We start from the raw sequence: 20,256 nt of genomic DNA on the forward strand, positions 1-20,256 counted from the left end.
ACGAGTGAGAATATATGAAAAAAAGGGTTAGTAAGCTCATTGAGAAAGTGAGTTTTGAAAAGAGACCTGAAGGAAGTAAGGGAAGATACAATAAATATAAGCGATTGTTCTTGTTATTTGTGCTGTCTTTAAGTACCATGTTGAGATTCCTAGTTTTAAATGCACCTTAAAAAAGTCTTCTCAGTTTGAATTTAGACATCTTTAGAAAAGTATGTTTTTGTTTTTTTAAACCTCTTGCTCAGGTACTTGTTTTGGCTCCTACAAGGGAACTGGCAAATCAAGTAGCCAAAGACTTCAAAGATATAACTAGGAAACTCAGTGTAGCGTGTTTTTATGGTGGAACATCATATCAAAGCCAAAGTGAGTAAAAATGTATGAAAATAGCGCAAATATCTATTTGCTACTTTAAAAATCTAAAGAAATAGCAGGAAAAAGATATTTAATTTACATATTGCTGATATTTCTTTCCTCTCACAGTTAATCATATTCGAAATGGTATTGACATCTTGGTTGGGACCCCTGGTCGTATCAAAGACCATCTGCAGAGCGGCCGATTAGATCTTTCTAAACTGCGCCACGTTGTGCTTGATGAAGTGGATCAAATGTTAGATTTAGGTTTTGCTGAACAAGTTGAAGATATCATCCATGAATCCTACAAAACTGGTACATCTTAATTCAAAATAAGCACATTAGCAATTCTCTTATCTAAAAACTTAAGAATTTTTTATTTCGTAATTTTTACAACATTGTCCTCAATGTTCTTCTAATACAACTCAAGTTTTTTGGCATCTGTTCTCTTCCTGAACAGGAAAATACAATAGCTTACTTTAACTATTTTCTTAGCTTTCTATGCTTTCTTCCGTGTATTATTTTTTATAGATAGCAGTTAGATTTACTAAATCAATTTATTGATTTCTTTGCGCATTCTTTTTTTTTAAATATATTTTTATTGATTTCAGAGAGGAAGGAAGAGGAAGAGAGCGATAGAAACATCCATGATGAGAGAGAATCATGGATTGGCTGCCTCCTGCAAGTCCCCCAATAGGGATCGAGCCCACAACCTGGGCATGTGCCCCCGACTGGAATCGAACCTGGGACCTTTCAGTTCCCAGGCCGATGCTCTATCCACTGAGCCAAACCGGCCAGGGCTTTGCGCATTCTTTCTTCTTAAATTCTCACCTTCCTTCTGGTTTTCTTCATATTTCCCCCTAGTTTTGAAAGTTGAAAATTTGAATAATTGCAATGAAGTTTGTATATTCAAAATTCATCCCTTTTTGAATTTTTCACTATTTCTTTGAAGTTTGGGGGGATTTTTAAGAGCTTACTGTATCATGGGATATTAAGAAAGCATTTGAATTCTTTTTGTTTAAGATTCTGAAGACAATCCTCAAACTTTACTTTTTTCTGCAACTTGCCCACAGTGGGTATACAAAGTTGCAAAAAAATACATGAAATCCAGATATGAACAGGTTGACCTTGTTGGAAAAATGACTCAAAAGGCTGCAACTACTGTGGAAGTAAGTAGCTTTCCAGCATGATAGATTTTAACTTTTAGTTGGTATTTTGAAATTTGTTGAAGCTAAACTTAAGTTTTGGGTACCACTTCAAGCCAAATCTCTTTTTTGCCCTTAGTCAATAAGATACTTACGTAATTCTATGTCTGTGACTGAGGAGCAGAATAGAATAAATGGGGAAAAAGTATGAACAGGCAAATTCCAGGAGATTTAAATAAGCAGCCATTGAGACAGTTAATAAGTGTGTTGAATATGACAGAGGAGGCGATTCATATCAATTTAAAAAGAATAGTGCTGGGATAATTAAAGTTTAGGTGAAAAAAAGTTAGATCCTCATCTAATATTATATACCAAAAATTTTTCCAAAAGATTTTTTAAAAATTAAGGCATAAAATTATTTAAAGCACATGTAGATGAACAATTACTTGATTTTAGGAAAAGGAAGGGTTTTCTAAACATAAAGTCAGAAGGATATATCATAAAGAAAAAAGTTGATAATTTTGACTTCATGAAAATTTAAATTAATAGTATGTTTTTTTGAAAAGGAATTAAAGGTAATATTTGCATGGTTTATTATAGTCAGGTACGTACTATATATATAACTTTTTCATTTAATAGATGTACATATATGTGGAAGTAGATAAAAATAGGCTAAATGAACAATAGTATAATCTGTAAATACAATGTAATGGTTAAAAAGAATGAATTTGAGTGATACAAACCAAATTACAAAGTGATATGTACAGATTTGTAATATTAAAAAATAAAAAAATGCTACATTCTTTAGGTATTTATGTAAATGTACAAAGATAAGTTGGAAGGATAAATACCAAGTTAATAATTACTACTAGGAAAGAGGACTTTTATAGTATGGGATGGTCAGAGGAAGCTTTGTATATTTTGTAATGGCTGGAAGTTTTACAGTAAGAATGGAAAATGTATCAGTGAAAATTTACTAAGGATGTTTTCAAACATACACAAAAATTGGATAATATAAGGGATTTGATATACCTATCACCGGGTTTTAAGAAATGATTTTTTTTATAGCCTGATAGTCTTTCATCATCCCTACATTTGAAGCAATCTAGTTATCATTTCATCTTCATGTAATTTAATATATATATTTTTTAAAGATAAGGGCTCTTTAAAAAACAACAACCCAGAAAACTACAAAGTTTTTATCACAGAAGAAGAAAACAATACTTCTTTAATACCATTAATATCTAGTGTCCACATTACCCTACTTGTCTTTTTTTTTTTTTAATAGTTTGAGTCTGGATCTAAATAAGATCCTTACATTGCACTGGTTTGTATGTCTTAAATCTTTTGTAATCTGTAGATTTCCTCTGTCCCTTTTATTCCTTGCAATATTTTTTTTAAAAGAACTGAACAGTTGTCTTACAAGTTTCCCACTGTCTCAATTTTGCTGATTTGCAATCCTGTAGTGTTATTTAACATGCTCCTCTGCCTTCATTTTCCCTGTGAATTAATGGTTAGGTTGTGAGATTTGATCAGATTCAGGTTGTTTTCTTTGTTTTTTTTGAGAATGGGGGAAGCAACACTTTGTTGCAGGTAGTACAAATGATTCTTAGTTTTCTTCTGTGTGCTCTTTATTTTCCAGGTGTTCTATAATTTATATATGTTACATTTTAAAAACAATTTTATTGAGGTATATGTTAAAATGCACAGATTTAAAATGTACAAATAGTTTAAGTTTTTTAACATGAAAATTTATAAACACAACAAAAAGTTGAATTTCACAGTGGACACCCATATACTCACCAACTGCTGGAGTCTGTCATTAACATTTATATTTGCTTTGTCACTTATCTACCCATCCCTATATCCATTTTGTTTTTTGATGCATTTCAAAATGCAGAAATCAGTATATTTCCTCTTAAGTATTTTAGCTAGAGCTCAATATTTATAAATTTTTTATTGAGACAAAATTCTAATAACTAAATTTAATCTTGTAAAGTGTGCAATTCAATATCATTTAGTATTTTGTATAAATGTAATCATATAATATGTGACTTTTTGTGTGTTTAGCTTCTGTCACAGCATGTTTCTGAGGTTCACCCATATAATATTTACAGTTTTTAAAAATAAGATTTACATGCAAAAAATTGCAAACATTTAAACATATATTTGTTTGTTTTGCCCAGTTCATACAGGTGCATAAATCCCTATCAAAATATAGAATATTACCATCATCCCAGGAACTTCCCTCATGCTTCTACCCAGTCAGTATCCCATAGTTAGGCAACCACTGTTGTGATTTTTTTCTACTATAGATTAGTTTTGTTTGTTTTAGAACAGCATATAAATGGAATCATAATATCTATACTCTTTTTTTCTAAAAGGCTTCATTCTCCCAGCATATATTTTGAGATTCATCCATAATGTTGGATGTGTCAGTAGTTGGTTTCTCTCTAAGTTGGTTTCTTTTAATTACTGAATAGTACTCCATTGTATAAAATATACTACAATTTGTTTATCCTTTTACCTATTGATTGCCATTTGTATATTGTTTTTAAATGGGATTGAGGAGAATCATTGTCTTATTGTCTCCCAGGAAGGCCAATTCTTGAACAGATAGGAAGAAAAATGTACAAGAGAAATCTTTTCTACTAATTTTAATGAAACATATTTGGCATTTTCTTTCCTCAAAGCATTTGGCTATCCAATGCCATTGGTCTCAGAGGCCAGCAGTTATTGGAGATGTCCTTCAAGTCTACAGTGGGTCTGAAGGGAGGGCTATTATTTTTTGTGAGACCAAAAAGAATGTAACTGAAATGGCCATGAATCCGCACATAAAACAGGTAAGTCTTTTCATGGTTTCTCTACTTGAGATTACATGGATGAATCACTCAACAAAAAATCATATTGTCATTTGTGGCCCAAGTTTGATAGTCATTTTAAAATATATTTTCTTATTGATTTCAGAGAGGGAGGTTGGGTGAAAGAGAGCTAGAAACATCAAATATAAGAGAGACTTATTGATCGGCTGCCTCCTGCACGCCCCCTTCTAGGGATCAGATCCTCAACTGAGGCATGTCCCACGACTGGGAATCAAACCCTGACCTCCTGGTTCATAGGTCAGCGCTTAACCACTGACTCACACCGGCCAGTCTTAATAGTCATTTTTAGAATTGGGTCTAATTCAGAAAGAAGTTGTAGTCAGGCTCAAATGATCTGGTAAGTTAGGATAGAATTCTACCCATTTTCTAAAGATTTTGCAGATGTGAGCTTGAAAATACAGAGGTAGATGCCCAGCCGCCGTGGCTCAGTAGTAGACAGTGGATCTATGAACCAGGAGGTCACAGTTCGATTCCCAGTCAGGGCACATGCCTGGGTTGCAGGCTTGATCCCCAGTGTGGGGTGTGCAGGAGGCAGCTGATCAAGGATTCTCTCTCATCATTGATGTTTCTCTCTCCCTCTCCCTTCCTCTGAAATAAATAAAAATATATGTAAAAAAGTAAATATAAAGGTAGAAATATAGTGAGTTTCTATGGGCAAGAGTGGGTAATATTTTAGAGTTGTGTTGTAAAATGAATCACAAATACTTAATGAATGAATCAGAATACTAAGTCCATGTCTTTTTTTCTTTTAACTTTTTTTTGTAAGCCTCATCCGAGGATATATTTCCATTGATTTTTAGAGAGAGTAGAAGAGAGAGGGAAAGACAGAGAAATATTGATGTGAGAGAAACACATCAATTAGTTGCCTCCTGCACGTGCCCTGTTCGCAGGCCAATGCTCTATCCACTGAGCCACACCCGCTAGGGCTTTCTTTAACTTTTAAAAAAATATATTTATTGATTGATTTCAGAGAGGAAGAGAGAGGGAAAAAGAAAGAAAGAAATATCAATGATGAGAGAGAATCATTGATCAGCTGCCTCCTGCATGTCCCCTGGGCATGTGCCCTGACTGAGAATGGAACCATGACTGTCTTGTTCATAGGTTGGCGCTCAACCACTGAGCCACACCGGGTGGGCTTAACTTTTTATTATAGAAAATTTCAAACATGTATAAAAGTCAACAGTCTAATGAATCCCTATGTGCTCATTCGTCAGTTGTAACAATTATCTTACTTCATCCAAATTCTACTCATTTCTTGCTCCTAAATTATTTTCATGCAAACCCTATAAAACATATGTCCATGTATATTTGGGTATGTGTCTCTAAAAGAAAAGGATTATTTTTAAAAACCCACAATGCTATTATTATTTCATTGTTGTTAATCCTCACCCAAGGATATTTTTTCATCAATTTTTAGAGAGAGTGGGAGGGAAGGAGGAAAGGGAAAGGAAAGGCAGGGAGGGAGAGAAGGAAGAAGTGGGGGGGAGAGAGAGAAATAAAGATCTATGTGAAAGAGACATTGATTGATTGCCTCCTACACACGGATTGAACCTGCAACCCAGGTACGTGCCCTTGACTGGAAATCGAATCCTGGACCCTTCAGTGCAGGGGCCGACAGTCTTAACCATTTAGCAACACCAGCCAATGGCACAATGTTATTTTTTAAATTAACAGTAATTAATACCTTGAAATATCAATTAGTGTTCAGGTTCTCAATTACCTCATAAGTGCTTTGCTTTTCCTTAAATAGTTTTTTCTTGAATCTGGATCCAGATAAGATTCTTACATGGTGTGTTTTCATTAAGTCTCTTTAATATGTAAGTCAAAGTTTGATTCTGGTCAGGTCACATGCCCCAGGGTTGCTGCCTCGATATCAGTAGGGGGTATGGAGGAGGAAACCAATCAGTGATTCTCTCTTATCATTGCTGTTTCTGTCTCTCTTTCCCTTCCTCTGAAATCAATAACAAAAAAAAAGAAACGAAGTTTCCATAAATAATCTAGTGTATTGCTTCCATGTGGTATCATTTAACATGTTTTTCTGTCTTCCATATTTCCTGAAAATTAGGTTGTTTTTTTAGAGAGAACTATTTTATTGGTGTATACTTTCATCAGGAGGTGTGTAAAATGTCTGGTGCTTTCTCTTTTTGTGACAACATCCATCGGTAATAATGCCGTCAGTCCTTATATCACGGTCTCTTCAGTCATGTTTTTGTCTGTGACTAATAGCCGTGGGCAAACTACGGCCCACGGGCCGGATCTGGCTGTTCTATCCGGTTCTCTTGCTCTCCCCTCCGCTCCTTTACTTTGAATTTATATTAGTTCACACAAACACTCCATCCATGCTTTTGTTCCGGCCCTCCGGTCCAGTTTAAGAACCCATTATGGCCCTCGAGTCAAAAAGTTTGTCCGCCCCTGATAGATCCTGAAGAAAGACTCATGGAGACAATATTGCCTATTGATAGCTTGTTTATAACTGTATACCTGGAGATAAATTTGGCTGAATATATAATGATTGGTTTGCATTTTCTTTGGTATCTTAAATATTTTTTATTTTTTGAATAAAGCATACTAAAAAAGTCTGATGCCAGTCAGACTTTTTTTCCTTATGAGTGATTTTGGTCTTTTGCCTAAACACACAAGACTTTTTTCTTTAAAAGTCAGTAGTTATACTAGAATATATTTTGGTATTGCTCTTGGTCACTTTTTTCTGGGTACACAATCAATGTACATGTGCAATTTGTAGTTCTGAATATACATGTTTTTAATTCCAGCGAAATTTTTTTTGAATTCTAATTTTTTGGTATTTGGTTTGATTGCTTTGGAGTTTTTCTTTAGGGACTCTTGTTGGCATTGGCTCTTCTTTTCTCTCTCTCTTGTCACTTTATCTCAAATTCTTTTCATCTTCAATTTTCAAAACTTTCCATTTTTAAGGCATCATCTATTGTGTTTAGTTAGTCTTGTATTTCTTCTAATGTAGTCTTCATTTGTGAAAAGTCTTTCTCTCTTTTTTAAAAAAAATATTTTTATTGATTTCAGAGAGGAAGGGAGAAGGAGAGAAAGATAGAAACATCAGTGATGAGAGAGTGTCATTGATTGGCTGCCTCCTGCACACCCCACACTGGGGATTGAGCCCGCAACCTGGAGCCTTCAACCTGGAGCCCACAATCTGGGCATGTGCCCTGACTGGAAATCAAACTGTGACCTCCTGGTTCATAGGTCGACACTCAACCACTGAGCCACGTCAACCAGGCTCTCTCTCTCTCTCTCTCTTTTTTTAATCCTCACCCAAGGATATGCTGAGAGAGGGGGCGAGGAGAGAGAGAGAAATAACGTCAATGTGAGGGAGAAACATCAACCTGACCAGGAATCGAACCCACAACCTGGGCATTTGTCCTGGTTGGGAATTGAACCTGTCACCTTTTGGTGTGTGGGACAATGCTCCAACCAACTGAGCCACACCAGCCAGGGCATTGTTATAAACTTTAAAATTTTAATAGTGGCTAAGAATACTAGGAAATTTATGCCAGTAATCTAGGAAAATTATTTGTAGCAAAGTGGTAGATAAATATATAAATAGGTTCAACTTCAGTAAAAATTACCTAAATGTAAATTGAAATAACATTTTGAAGTCATTTTTGCCTATTACATTCACAAGGATTATAATGATTCATAGTAAACAGGGTAGGTAGGGTATGAGGAAATAAATACTCAGAATGTTGAAGAGTAAATGGGTACAACCTCTTTTGTTAAATGTTCATAATTTTTGACCCAGAAATATAGTTTCTAGATATATATCCTTCTGAAATATACATATAATGAGGTATCCAGAGATATAAGTACAATGTTGTTTACTAGCATTGTTTCTGAAGGTGAAGATTTGGATACGACCCAAATGTTCATCAGTAGAATATTGCTAAAATAAATGATACCGCATCCATATGAAGAAATCATATATATAGTTTTTAAAAATTAAGTAAGGCCCTGGCCAGTGTGGTTCAGTTGGTTAGGTGTTGTCCTATCTACTAGGAGATCCCTGGTCTAGGGCACAGGCCTGGGTTGTGGGCTCAATCCCAGATGGGAGGCATGCAAGAGGCAGCTGATCAGTGTTGCACTCTCACATCAGGGTTTCTCTGTCTCTAAGAAATCACTGCCCTAAATGGTTCAGATAAGCAGTCACCAACCGGTGGTCCACGAGGTCCAAAAGGTTGGCGACTACTGGTCTAGATAGAGCGTTGGCCTGCAGACTGAAGAGTCCTGGGTTCGATTCCAGTCAAGGGCACATTCCCGGGCTGCGGGCTCGATCCCCAGTAGGGGGGCGTGCAGGAGGCAGCCAATGAATAATTCTCTCTCATCATTGATGTTTCTAGCTCTCTTTTCCTCTCCCTTCCTCTCTGAAATCAATAAATATGTGTATGTATATACATAGATATTAAAAAATAAAAAGTCACTAAATTCTAAATAAAAATAAAAAATTGAGTTATAGATGTGGAAAAATGGCTAATAATTTATAAAGCAGGTTACAAAACAGTACATAAATATAATTATAGTATGGTCCCTTATTTTTAAGTAAGTACATAAAATTATAGTACATGCTAATATATGTGAGAAGTGTGTGTGTGTGTATGTGTATGTGTGTGTTTGTTTTTTGTTAATCCTCACCCGAGGATATTTTTCCATGGATTTTTAGAGAGAGTGGAAGGGAGAGAAAGAGAGAGAGAAACATTGGTGTGAGACAGACACATCGATTGGTTGCCTCCTACACATGCCCCGAACCAGGGCCAGGGATCAAGCCTGCAACCAAAGTACATGCCCTTACTGGAATCGAACCCAGAACTCTTTAGTCCACGGTCCAATGCTCTATCCACTGAGCCAAACCGGCTAGGGCAGTATGTGTATTTAAAAAAAAATTTCCGGAGGAATATTCACCTGACTACTAGCAGTGAATTACTAGGAGGATGATTTTAAGGTTTTCAGTAATGGTTTTTTGAACAATAAACATGCATTACAGTGATCAGAAAATAAGATAAAGAAACAACAAAAAAAAGAGCACAGAATGTATGGTGTTAGGGTGCTATCAATTGTAAGTATGAATTGTACACTTACTTTTCCCCTTTTTTCTAATAGAATGCCCAGTGTTTACATGGGGACATTGCACAGTCACAAAGAGAAATTACACTGAAAGGCTTCAGAGAAGGTAGTTTTAAAGTTTTGGTGGCGACCAATGTGGCTGCCCGTGGTTTGGACATTCCTGAGGTTGACTTGGTGATTCAGAGTTCTCCTCCACAGGTAGGAAATGAGATTGGATTTGGGGAAAAGAACAGTTGTATAAATTGACTTTTTTTGTGTGTGTGGAAAATTTTGCTTTTGGATATGAAAAATGTTAAATTGACCAGAATCCGATGTCTTTGCAAATTGCTAACTTCATTATTTGGATGTGAAGCATGCATTTATAAAGGGAATTATTAAAAAGTTGCCATATAAAGAGTCCTGGGATGGGGTAGATAAGGTTTTATTTTGTTTATTTTTTTTTAATTTTTAGATAAGGTTTAACATCATATCCCCCGTGTCCCAAAAGTCTGCATAAAATTTTTTTGGAATGTTGGAAAAAGTGACAGGATTGAGTTATTATTATTGGTAGTAGTAGTTTTGTTATTAGCATTATTATTTGGATGTTGGAATGACTGTGTAATTTGCTAGATTTTTAAAAAGTATTACCTCTTATTTTTAGGATGTTGAGTCCTATATTCATCGCTCTGGACGCACAGGTAGAGCTGGCCGGACAGGAATTTGCATATGTTTTTATCAACCAAGAGAAAGAGGTCAACTAAGATATGTGGAACAAAAAGCAGTAAGTAGAGTTAATTTATTTCAGGCTTATTATCTGAAAAGAGTTCTTTTTACATTTGTTCTCACAAATAGATCTTTATAACTTTTCTCAGTTTAAGCTGCATTTGGATGTGAAGCATGTGGAGAGCTAAATATATATTAGCTGCAAGTCTTTGTTTTCATATATGTTTTATTGTGAAGACAGAAAATCTGACTTTCTCATTTTTCCCTTGAATTTCTCCCTTGATACTAAAATCAGAAGTGCATTATGATTTCGGTACCTCTTAGTGTCCAGCATTGTAATGGTGACTATGACATTGTCTTGGTGTAATTGTTAAGATTATATTGAGTAATTATGGATTTTTTGTGTTATTTCACATTTTTTTATTTTTATGATGTGTTTTTATACTCTATTTAATATACTTAATAAAATTAGATAGGGTAATAAGAAAAAGATTCATAGTTGTAAACAGCATCATTTTCCTTTTTTTGAATCAGCTTAAGTTTGCAAGTGAAATTCCATGTTTCTAACTAAAGGGCAATTCAGAAAATCTCTTCTTTTTTCTAGATTTTGTAATTGGTGATTTATTTGAAAAAGCAGATCTTTTGATCTACTAGGGCTTGGAAATCTCGTCCAAGAAATGGAAATTCAAAAAGCTATATTAATTTAGAAATTAATTGTAAAGACTTCCATTTTTCTTTAATGTAATTCTTTCATTTTCAGGGAATTACTTTTAAACGTGTAGGTGTTCCTTCTACAATGGATTTAGTTAAATCTAAAAGCATGGATGCCATCAGGTATGCTTTCTGACCTTGCTGAATAATTTTTTCTTTTGTGTTAGGCTATTCATCTTTAAGCTCTCCTAGTTCAAAAATCAGAAAATTTAATCACCAGTTTTACCAGCAGATACTTAGTAATATTAAAATACAAAAACGTTGCTCTTTCTTTTCCCATTCATTCTCTTATCTTTAATTTTTTCCCTTTGCCTTGACCAAGAAAATTTGCTATTTTTAAACTATAGGTCCCTGGCTTCGGTTTCTTATGCTGCTGTTGACTTTTTTCGACCATCAGCTCAGAGACTGATAGAAGAGAAAGGGGCGGTGGATGCATTGGCTGCAGCATTAGCCCATATCTCCGGTGCATCGAGTTTTGAACCACGATCTTTGATTACCTCTGATAAGGTAGCAATCTGTAAGAAAATGTATGTGCTTGAGAAAAGGTTAAAATTGAACCATAGCTAGCTAGCTATCTGTAAAGAAATACAGGAAATTTTCACTTTGCATGACACTTTGTTAACTGAAACTTGCAAACCAAAACCTGTTCATTTTTTAAATTGCCATGGAACTATGCAAATCGGGAAGTAGTCTGTGAAGTTAACATAGTACCATGCAAATTAAGGATTGCCTGTATATATGGATGGTGTGTGTGTGTGAGATGTCATCTGATCTGGCCCCCTGCCATGTCCATATCAGATATCAAAACAAACCACACCAGAATCATTAGTTGCAAGTAGTTCACTTACATTGTGATGTAAGTGAGGGGAGTCCCTGGGTGAGGGGATCCATCAAAAAAGAGCTCTCTGATATCTGGGTAGAGAGAGAGTTGGTGGGAGAGGGAAACAAAAGGCGCAGGGGAGGTAAATGTGCATGTGACTTACTTGGTGTAGCTTAAGTGGGTACAGCTGGGTCATCTGATGGTTTCCACTTGGCAGGTGTTAATGGTTTAGCCAAATGTCATTTTGCGGGAGTGACTTAATTGTCCAACTCTATACCTCCCTTCCCCTTCTCTCTTCCTATCCCTCCTCTCTATATATCTTTTTTATAAAAATTAGGTTCCAATTAGAGTTTATATCTTATATTTGGTTATTACGTCTCTCTTTTAAATTGGGACTGTTTGCCCATCATTTTTATTGATCTTTTAAAAGAGTAGGTCAGTTGTCCAGATAAGAGTCTAGAATATCTTAGAAACAGGGTGTTAGTACTTTAAAATTTCTTTATAGGTTAATCAAATCCAAAGCCTTTACCACAAATGTCCTACAGGGTGTCTTTCCCTTGCAACCTCTTTGGTCTCATCTCTTAACACTCTCCCCTTGCTTGTTTCAGTTTAGGGCCTAACCCACTTGCTGTTACTTAAACTTAAACCTACCCCTACACAAGGCCATTGTACTTACTTGCATTGTTTCAAATGTTCTTTCCCTACACAAGGCCATTGTACTTACTTGCATTGTTTCAAATGTTCTTTCCTTTTAATAACCCTCACTTCCTCCTTCACTTCATTCTGGTCTCTCCTCAAATATCACCTTAGTAGAGAGGTCTTTCTTTTTTTTTTTCCTTTTTTTTTTTTATATATATTTTATTGATTTTTTACAGAGAGGAAGGGAGAGGGATAGAGAGCCAGAAACATCGATGAGAGAGAAACATCGATCAGCTGCCTCCTGCACAACCCCCACTGGGGATGTGCCCGCAACCAAGGTACATGCCCTTGACCGGAATCAAACCTGGGACCTTTCAGTCCGCAGGCCGACGCTCTATCCACTGAGCCAAACCGGTTTCGGCTGAGAGGTCTTTCTTGATCACCCTGAAATAGCTTGGTTTACCCTCTGTTACCCTTGCTCTGCTTTACTTTTCTTTATGGTGCTTATTACTATCTGACATTCTGTATATTTTCTTATTTGTTTACTGTCTGTCGCATTCCATCAGCCCCCATCCTCCTCCCCATACACTACAATATAACCTCCATGAGAGAAAGGGCTATTTATTGCTGAATCTCTAGCACAGGGGTGGGCAAACTTTGTGACTCGAGGGCCACAATGGGTTCTTAAACTGGACCGGAGGGCCGGAACAAAAGCATGGATGGAGTGTTTGTGTGAACTAATATAAATTCAAAGTAAAGGAGCGGAGGGGAGAGCAAGAGAACTGGGTAGAACAGCTGGATCCGGCCCGCGGGCCATAGTTTGCCCAAGGCTGCTCTAGCACCTAGTAGAGTCTTTGAAACACACACAGAGGGCACGGAAATATTTGTTAAATGAATGCCTCCATATATATTCTTTTTTTTTAAATTAAGGTATTATATGTGTACATATCTTACCATTGCCCCCCCCACCCCACTCCCATACATGTCCTCACCCCCCCAATGTTTTGCATCCGTTGGTTACTCTTATATACATGCATATAAGTCCTTCAGTTGATCTCTTATTTCCCCCACCTCTCCCTAACCTTACCGCTGAAATTTCACAGTCTGTTTGATGCTTTACTGCCTCTGTATCTCTTTTTGTTCATCAGTTTATAATGTTTTTCATTATCCGCAAATGAGTGAGATCATGTGGTATTTTTCTTTCATTGACTGGCTTATTTCACTTAGCATAATGTTCTCTAATTCCATCCAGGTGCCTACAAATGGTAGTAATTCCTCCTTTTTGATGGCAGCATAGTATTCCATTGTGTAGATGTACCATAGTTTTCTGATCCAGTCATCTGCTGACGGGCACCTAGGCTGTTTCCAAATCTTAGCTATTGTAAATTGTGCTGCTATGAACATAGGGGTGCATATATCCTTTCTGATTGGTGTTTCTAGTTTCTTAGGATATATTCCTAGGAGTGGGATTACTGGGTCAAAAGGGAGTTCCATTTTCAGTTTTTTGAGGAAACTCCATACTGTTCTCCACAGTGGCTGCACCAGTCTGCATTCCCACCAGCAGTGCACGAGGGTTCCTTTTTCTCCGCATCCTCGCCAACACTTGTCGTTTGTTGATTTGTTGATGATAGCCATTCTGACAGGTGTGAGATGGTATCGCATTGTCGTTTTGATTTGCATCTCTCGGATAATTAGTGACTTTGAGCATGTTTTCATGTGTCTCTTGGCCTTCCTTCTGTCTTCTTTCGAAAAGATTCTATTTAGGTCCGTTGCCCATTTTTTTATTGGATCATTTATCTTCCTTTTATTAAGTTGTATAAGCTGCCTGTAGATGTTGGAGATTAAACCTTTATCAGTGATAACATTTGCAAATATGTTCTCCCACACAGTAGGGTTTCTTGTTGTTTTGTTGATGGTTTCTTTTGCTGTGCAAAAGCTTTTTATTTTGATGTAGTCCCATTTGTTTATTTTCTCTTTGGCTTCCATTGCCCTAGGGGCAGTATCAGTGAAAAAGTTCTTTTGGCATATGTCTGAGATTTTGCTGCCTGTGGATTCCTCTAGTATTTTTATGGTTTCCCGTCTTATATTTAAGTCCTGTAACCATTCCATATATACCATATATATTCTTCATGTTGATCCTTTTCCTGTACAGTGAAATTTTACAGAACAAGTAAGTCTTGGTTATGTAATAGTCCCTACAAAGTTTAAAGAGTTTATAGCCTCTTACTTTTCCACTCCATGCAAACTTGGACTCTTTCAGAATTGACTTCCTTAATTCTTTACTACCTTTTCTCTGATGCTGTAGTTTAAGTATCTCTTAAAGCATGATGGTTAGAATTAAATTTGGTCTTCATAGCAATGCATAAGAGAATGGTACTATCAATGATCTGTAAACACTCATCTTTTCTTAATACAGCTTCAAAGAAGTTATTTTTTTTAGCAGTCATGTTATATTGTTGGCTCATAAGTTGGCATGTTTAAGTCATGAATTTCATTGAATTAGGACATCATTGCTGCTGCTGCTGCTGCTGCTGTTGCTTTTTCCATAAACATAATGTAACTTTTATTCCTTAAGGGGTTTGTGACCATGACTCTGGAAAGCCCAGAAGAAATACAGGATGTCAGCTGTGCTTGGAAAGAACTTAACAGAAAACTGAGTAGTAATGCTGTATCCCAAATTACCAGAATGTGCCTCCTAAAAGGAAATATGGTAGGCTTTTCTAGACAACTAAAAAGCTTAATCAACTACTGTAAATGTATATAAAGACCAGCAAGTTTTTTTTTTAATTATTTGAAGTATTACAAATAGTAGTACATATGTCTCCTTTTTTTTTTCCCAAAGACCAGCAAGTTTTGTTCCTTCTTTCTTTTATTGAGGCCTAATGGGATCAATTAGTTTGTTTTGTTGTAAATTTTGGGCAGTTATTTGAATAACCCATTACTCTAGAAAACTATAAGTTATTCTTATTTTGACTATCTAATATCCAAATTATTTAAGTTTCTGCCCATATTGTGTGGTGTGTTTTAATTTCTAAGATGAAGTAACTTATGATTCCAACAGCTACAACTGTTATTTAGGAAATAGGCAATATTAATTTTTGAGTGGCCTGCTATTGGTTGTTGTTTTTTTAAAAAATGTATTTTATTGATTTTTTACAGAGAGGCAGGGAGAGGGATAGAGAATTAGAAACATGGATTCAGCTGCCTCCTGCACACTCCCTACTGGGCATGTGTCCGCAACCTAGGTACATGTCCTTGACCGGAATCAAACCTGGGACCCTTCAGTCCGCAGGCCGACGCTCTATCCACTGAGCCAGACCAGTAATATTGGTTGTTAATGTGGATAATTAAGTGCATTAAATATTTTAATGCATTTATGAAATAGCAAAGTTAAAACCATCTGAAATCTTAGTGACTGATTTCTTCTAATGGTTTTGAGAAAAAGATGTTACATTTATTCATCTAATTTTACTACAGAGCTTCATTTTAGTCTAGAATTTATTAACTTGATTGTTTATTGGAAGTAATTATCAGAGTTTAATATTACTTACATTCAAAAAGGATTTGTGGCAAGTATGAGACAAATATACACATTCAGAAAAAATGTGGAGGGGAGGGAAAATATAACAAGATCCTTAGGCTAAACTAGTTATACTTGAGTATTAAGTTAACTTTCAACTTAACTGGCAATCAAGACCAAGGATGAAACATCTTGGGTTGCATCGTTCTCATTATCTGATAAACACTGTAGCACTTTAGGAGAGAAACTTTCTGGCAATTAATTAATTAGTTAATTAATTAATTAATATTTGTTAATCCTTACCTGAGGATATTTTCTTCCATTGATTTTCAGAGAGGGTCAAGTTTATTTATTTATTTATAGATTTCAAGGAAGGGAAGCAGGGAGGGAAAGCAGGGAGAGAGAGAGAACGATCATTGGTGCAAGAGAGACACATAAATTATCCGCCTCCTACATGTGCCCTGACCAGGGCCTGGGATAGAACTTGCAGCCCAGGTAAGTGCCCTTGACCAGGAGTTGAACCCAAGACCTTTTGGTGCTCGGGCCGACACTCTAGCCATTTAGCACACTAGCCAGAGCTGGTACTAAATTACTAGCAAGTATTAGCATATTAGGAAAAAAATCAACTCATGAATCTAAATAAAATCTTTTCATTTTGTCTTTAGGGTGTTTGCTTTGATGTTCCCACAACTGAGTCAGAAAGATTACAGGTATTTAAAAATTTTTATCTGTTCAATAGTTGAGTATGTTTATAAGATAGGGATTAAGAACATAGTAACAGTATATTTATCATGCCTTAAGTCAATTAACAATTCCTTGCTATAAAATATCCATTCTGTATCATAATTTAAAACATTTTTTATAACTAATTTCAAACATATAAAAAATTAGAATTGCATAGAAATCCTCATGTACCCATCACTCAGCGTCAACAATTATCAACTTCTGGCTAATTTTGTCTCATGCGTACTTCTGTCCACTTCCCCACTCTCCTAGAATTTTGAAACAAATTTTATGTATTCTGTCATTTCAACCGCAAATATTTCCATATACTTAAATATTAAGGATACTTTTAAAAAAACATAATCATAATACCATAATTAAATCCCCAAAATAATAATTCCATGACACTGTCCAATTTGTGTTTAAATTTCCCCTATTAACTCCTAAATAGTTTTTAATGTAAGGTCCATAAGGTTCATACATTGTAATTTGATGTTTCTTAAGTCTCTTTTAATCTATAGGTTCTCCCTCTTTTCTCTTGTCTTTTTAAAAAATTTCCTTGTATTTTATCTGTTGAAGAAAGAGAATGATTATAGTGTAGAATTTGTCTATTGCATCCCTGTGCATATTTATATATATATACGTTGAAACAAGAGGGAATTGTTCTGTATTTTAAGTCTTTAAAAATTCAGAATGTACTGTGAATACATTTCTGTGTCAGCTATACACTTATTTTTAATGGCTCCCTGGCATTTGGCCATGTGGGGTGTCCAACTTTTCTTAGTGTTCTATTTTCTGACAATTCGATTATTTCCCATAGTATATTGTTATAAACAATGTTGTTGTAGCTAACTCTTTATACATTGCTATGTTTATCTCTTTAAGATGAATTTTTAAAGATGACTGCTTGGCCAAATGGTTTGCACATTTTTAAGGCTTTGGTTATATATTACCACCAATGGTGTGTGTGGGTGTTTGTCTACTCACTCTTACCAACAGGTATTTTAATATTAACTTTCCTTGGCAATTTATGATCACAGTGAAGAACAGTTAATGTTGCAGGATATGACATTGATGCTCTTATGAGCTGCTGATTTGTGTATGTTGAGTTGTTTATTCTAATACCAAATTGTTTCCACTGGCCACATTTTTCTAGTCCCTAGATGGTGTTTACACGTTTTTAATCTCCATCATCAGCTTCTTACTCCTTGCTTCTGTCAGTATACTTGCTGAAAGCAATGCACTACTTATTAATGGCCTATGTGTTTGATGCAGAGAAGCCAGTGCGCTCTTTTAGAATGTATAAATTGAGAGTCTCAAAGTAGGCCTGAGGGTTTCTCCAAAGAGTAAAACTTGGGAACTTTAGTGAATGTGCTTTATAAAGAAATAAAGCACATTTATTTATAGATTTATTTATTTATTTATAGGTTTCAGAGAGGAAAGGAGAGGGAGAGATAGAAACATCAATGATGAGAGAGAATCATTGATCAACTGCCTCCTGCATGCCCCCTTCTGGGGAGTGAGCCACAACACGGGCATGTGTCCTGACTGGGAATTTATGCTCAACCACTGAGCTACGCCAACTGGGCATGAATGTACTTTTATTTTTTAATTTATTTTTTTCAAACGCTTTTATTGATTTTTAGACTGAGAGGAAGGAAGAGGGATAGAGAGAAACATTGATGAGAGATACATATCACTGATGGGCTGCCTCCTGCACGGGGATCGAGCTTGCAACCCAGGCATGTGCTCTGACTGGGAGTCAAACTGGTGACCTCTTGGTTCCTGGGTTGTTGCTCAACCACTGAGCCACACCAGCCTGGCAAGTGCTTTTAATATGGTTTTTCCCCCTCTGGTTTTTAAGTTTGTACCATATACTTTGACTTTAAAGACCTTTAGCTGATAGATCATAGGCATGAAAAAAGAGTGTCCTATACTCATGTGCTTGCTTATGGATTCTAGTTTGCATTTATATTAATCCTGTAAATTCCCCCAACAGGCAGAGTGGCATGATTCAGACTGGATAATCTCAGTGCCAGCCAAGTTACCGGAAATCGAAGAATATTATGATGGAAACACATCTTCTAATTCCAGACAGAGGAGTGGCTGGTCAAGTGCCCGGTCAGGCCGGTCAGGTCGGTCAGGGGGTCGATCTGGTGGCCGGTCAGGTAGACAGAGTCAACAGGGGAGTCGGTCAGGAAGTCGACAAGATGGTCGAAGACGAAGTGGGAATAGAAATCAATCAAGAAGCGGGGGCCACAAACGGAGTTTTGACTGAGTATTTGATAGTTAATCTACCAGTGTGAGCTTACCTATTTCTGCCTAATCATGTACATTATCCACCAAAAATTAGGTCATCATAGTTGAGGTATGTGTCTGCTATTTACAGAGAAGTTGGTCGTATTTTTTTAAGAAATATTTCACAAGAATGGATGTAAACAAATCAACTTACCCAGTTACACCTTTGAATAATAAAACCTTTTATTGTCTCTTTTCATTATGCGTTAAGAATTTAATTTTTTTTCTAAAACGTCGCAGTCAAGTAAATCTTACTTAAGGTTACTTGTATTTTACAAAATGTGGTGTATCTGTATTCAGATTATTCCTTCTATAGAACATGTAGTAGAAAATGAGAAATCCCTTTTACATTAAAGGGCTGTATAAACTGGTGACGTGATTAGTTAGGTGTTGTATTTTAAATTAGGTGTAGTTAATTAAAAGGGTGTACAGAGAGTACACATTTAATTACTTATACAACATATATTGGTTGGAGTATCTACCATGTGCCCATCATAATAATAATCACTAGGGATATAGTACTAAACAAGGCATGGTCACTGTTCTCAAGGAACTTACAGTCTAAAGAATGAGATTAGCACCTAAGGCCTAAGATGAAGGTAAGTGTGAAGGCTAAGGACCTGGTTGGGGTGTGCCTACCCAGTCTTGTAATTAGGAAGGCTTTTAGAAGAAATGGTGCCCAAAAGGAAAAGTAAAGCAAGGTATCAGTTGAGGTAGCCAGGTAAATGTGTATGGTGGGAAGAGGAGTTTAGAAGGGAGAGGCTGTGCAGAAAGAATAGCATGCAGAAACCCAGAGGCTAAGAATAGCATGGTAAATCTGAGGACCTACAGTTAGTTCAGGTTTGTATGTGATGAGCAGAAGACAGGAATGTGAGAGAAAAGGAGTTAATACTTAACAGGGACCAGATTTTTTAAAAGACTGTGTGTGCCCTAGCTGGTTTGGCTCAGTAGATAGCCCGTCTGGTCAAGGGCACATGCCCAGGTTGCAGGCTCAACCCCCAGTGGGGGGCGTGCAGGAGGAAGCTGATCAATGATTCTATCTCAACATTGATGTTTCTATCTTCCTATCTGAAATCAATAAAAATACTTTTAAAAACCCCCATAAGAAAACCAGAGCTCATATTTAAAAATACATATAAATAAGTAAGTAAGCAAGCAAGCAAATAAATAAATAAATAAATAAAAGACTGTGCATTGTTAAGGAGTTCAAACATTCCCTTGAAGATGGTGGGAACCATTAAAAGATTTTAAATAAGCTAACATGGTGATGTTACAGAAGACTGGAAAAAAACCAAGCCATGCTTAGAGAAAGGAAGTTACATTTTATTAAGGGCAGGGCCAGAGAAAAATGTGCCTTTCAAATTCTGGGCCCCCCCACAT

At 36.1% G+C, this 20,256-nt stretch overlaps 1 protein-coding gene across 3 annotated transcripts in view; it reads left to right on the forward strand.

Annotated features, from left to right (window-relative positions):
• The window catches only part of DDX50 (DExD-box helicase 50), a 28,041-nt gene extending 8,966 nt beyond the window's left edge, over nucleotides 1-19,075 (forward strand). For 2 of the 3 annotated variants that reach the window (XM_080688000.1, XM_080688001.1), the window contains 11 exons: nucleotides 243-360; nucleotides 478-663; nucleotides 1,372-1,517; nucleotides 4,187-4,336; nucleotides 9,500-9,661; nucleotides 10,104-10,223; nucleotides 10,926-10,999; nucleotides 11,224-11,383; nucleotides 14,911-15,045; nucleotides 16,521-16,565; nucleotides 18,578-19,075. In XM_080688000.1, coding sequence (XP_080544126.1) covers nucleotides 243-360; nucleotides 478-663; nucleotides 1,372-1,517; nucleotides 4,187-4,336; nucleotides 9,500-9,661; nucleotides 10,104-10,223; nucleotides 10,926-10,999; nucleotides 11,224-11,383; nucleotides 14,911-15,045; nucleotides 16,521-16,565; nucleotides 18,578-18,856 — 1,575 coding nt within the window. In that variant the 3' untranslated portion in view covers nucleotides 18,857-19,075. Of the gene's footprint in view, nucleotides 1-242; nucleotides 361-477; nucleotides 664-1,371; nucleotides 1,518-4,186; nucleotides 4,337-9,499; nucleotides 9,662-10,103; nucleotides 10,224-10,925; nucleotides 11,000-11,223; nucleotides 11,384-14,910; nucleotides 15,046-16,520; nucleotides 16,566-17,463; nucleotides 17,578-18,577 lie in introns of all 3 variants that reach the window. The other variant, XR_013961647.1, reaches the window with a different exon arrangement.
• The last annotated feature ends 1,181 nt before the right edge of the window (nucleotides 19,076-20,256 follow it).

The sequence above is a fragment of the Plecotus auritus genome (genome assembly GCF_963455305.1).
Source record: "Plecotus auritus genome assembly, chromosome: 9".
Lineage (NCBI taxonomy): Eukaryota > Metazoa > Chordata > Mammalia > Chiroptera > Vespertilionidae > Plecotus > Plecotus auritus.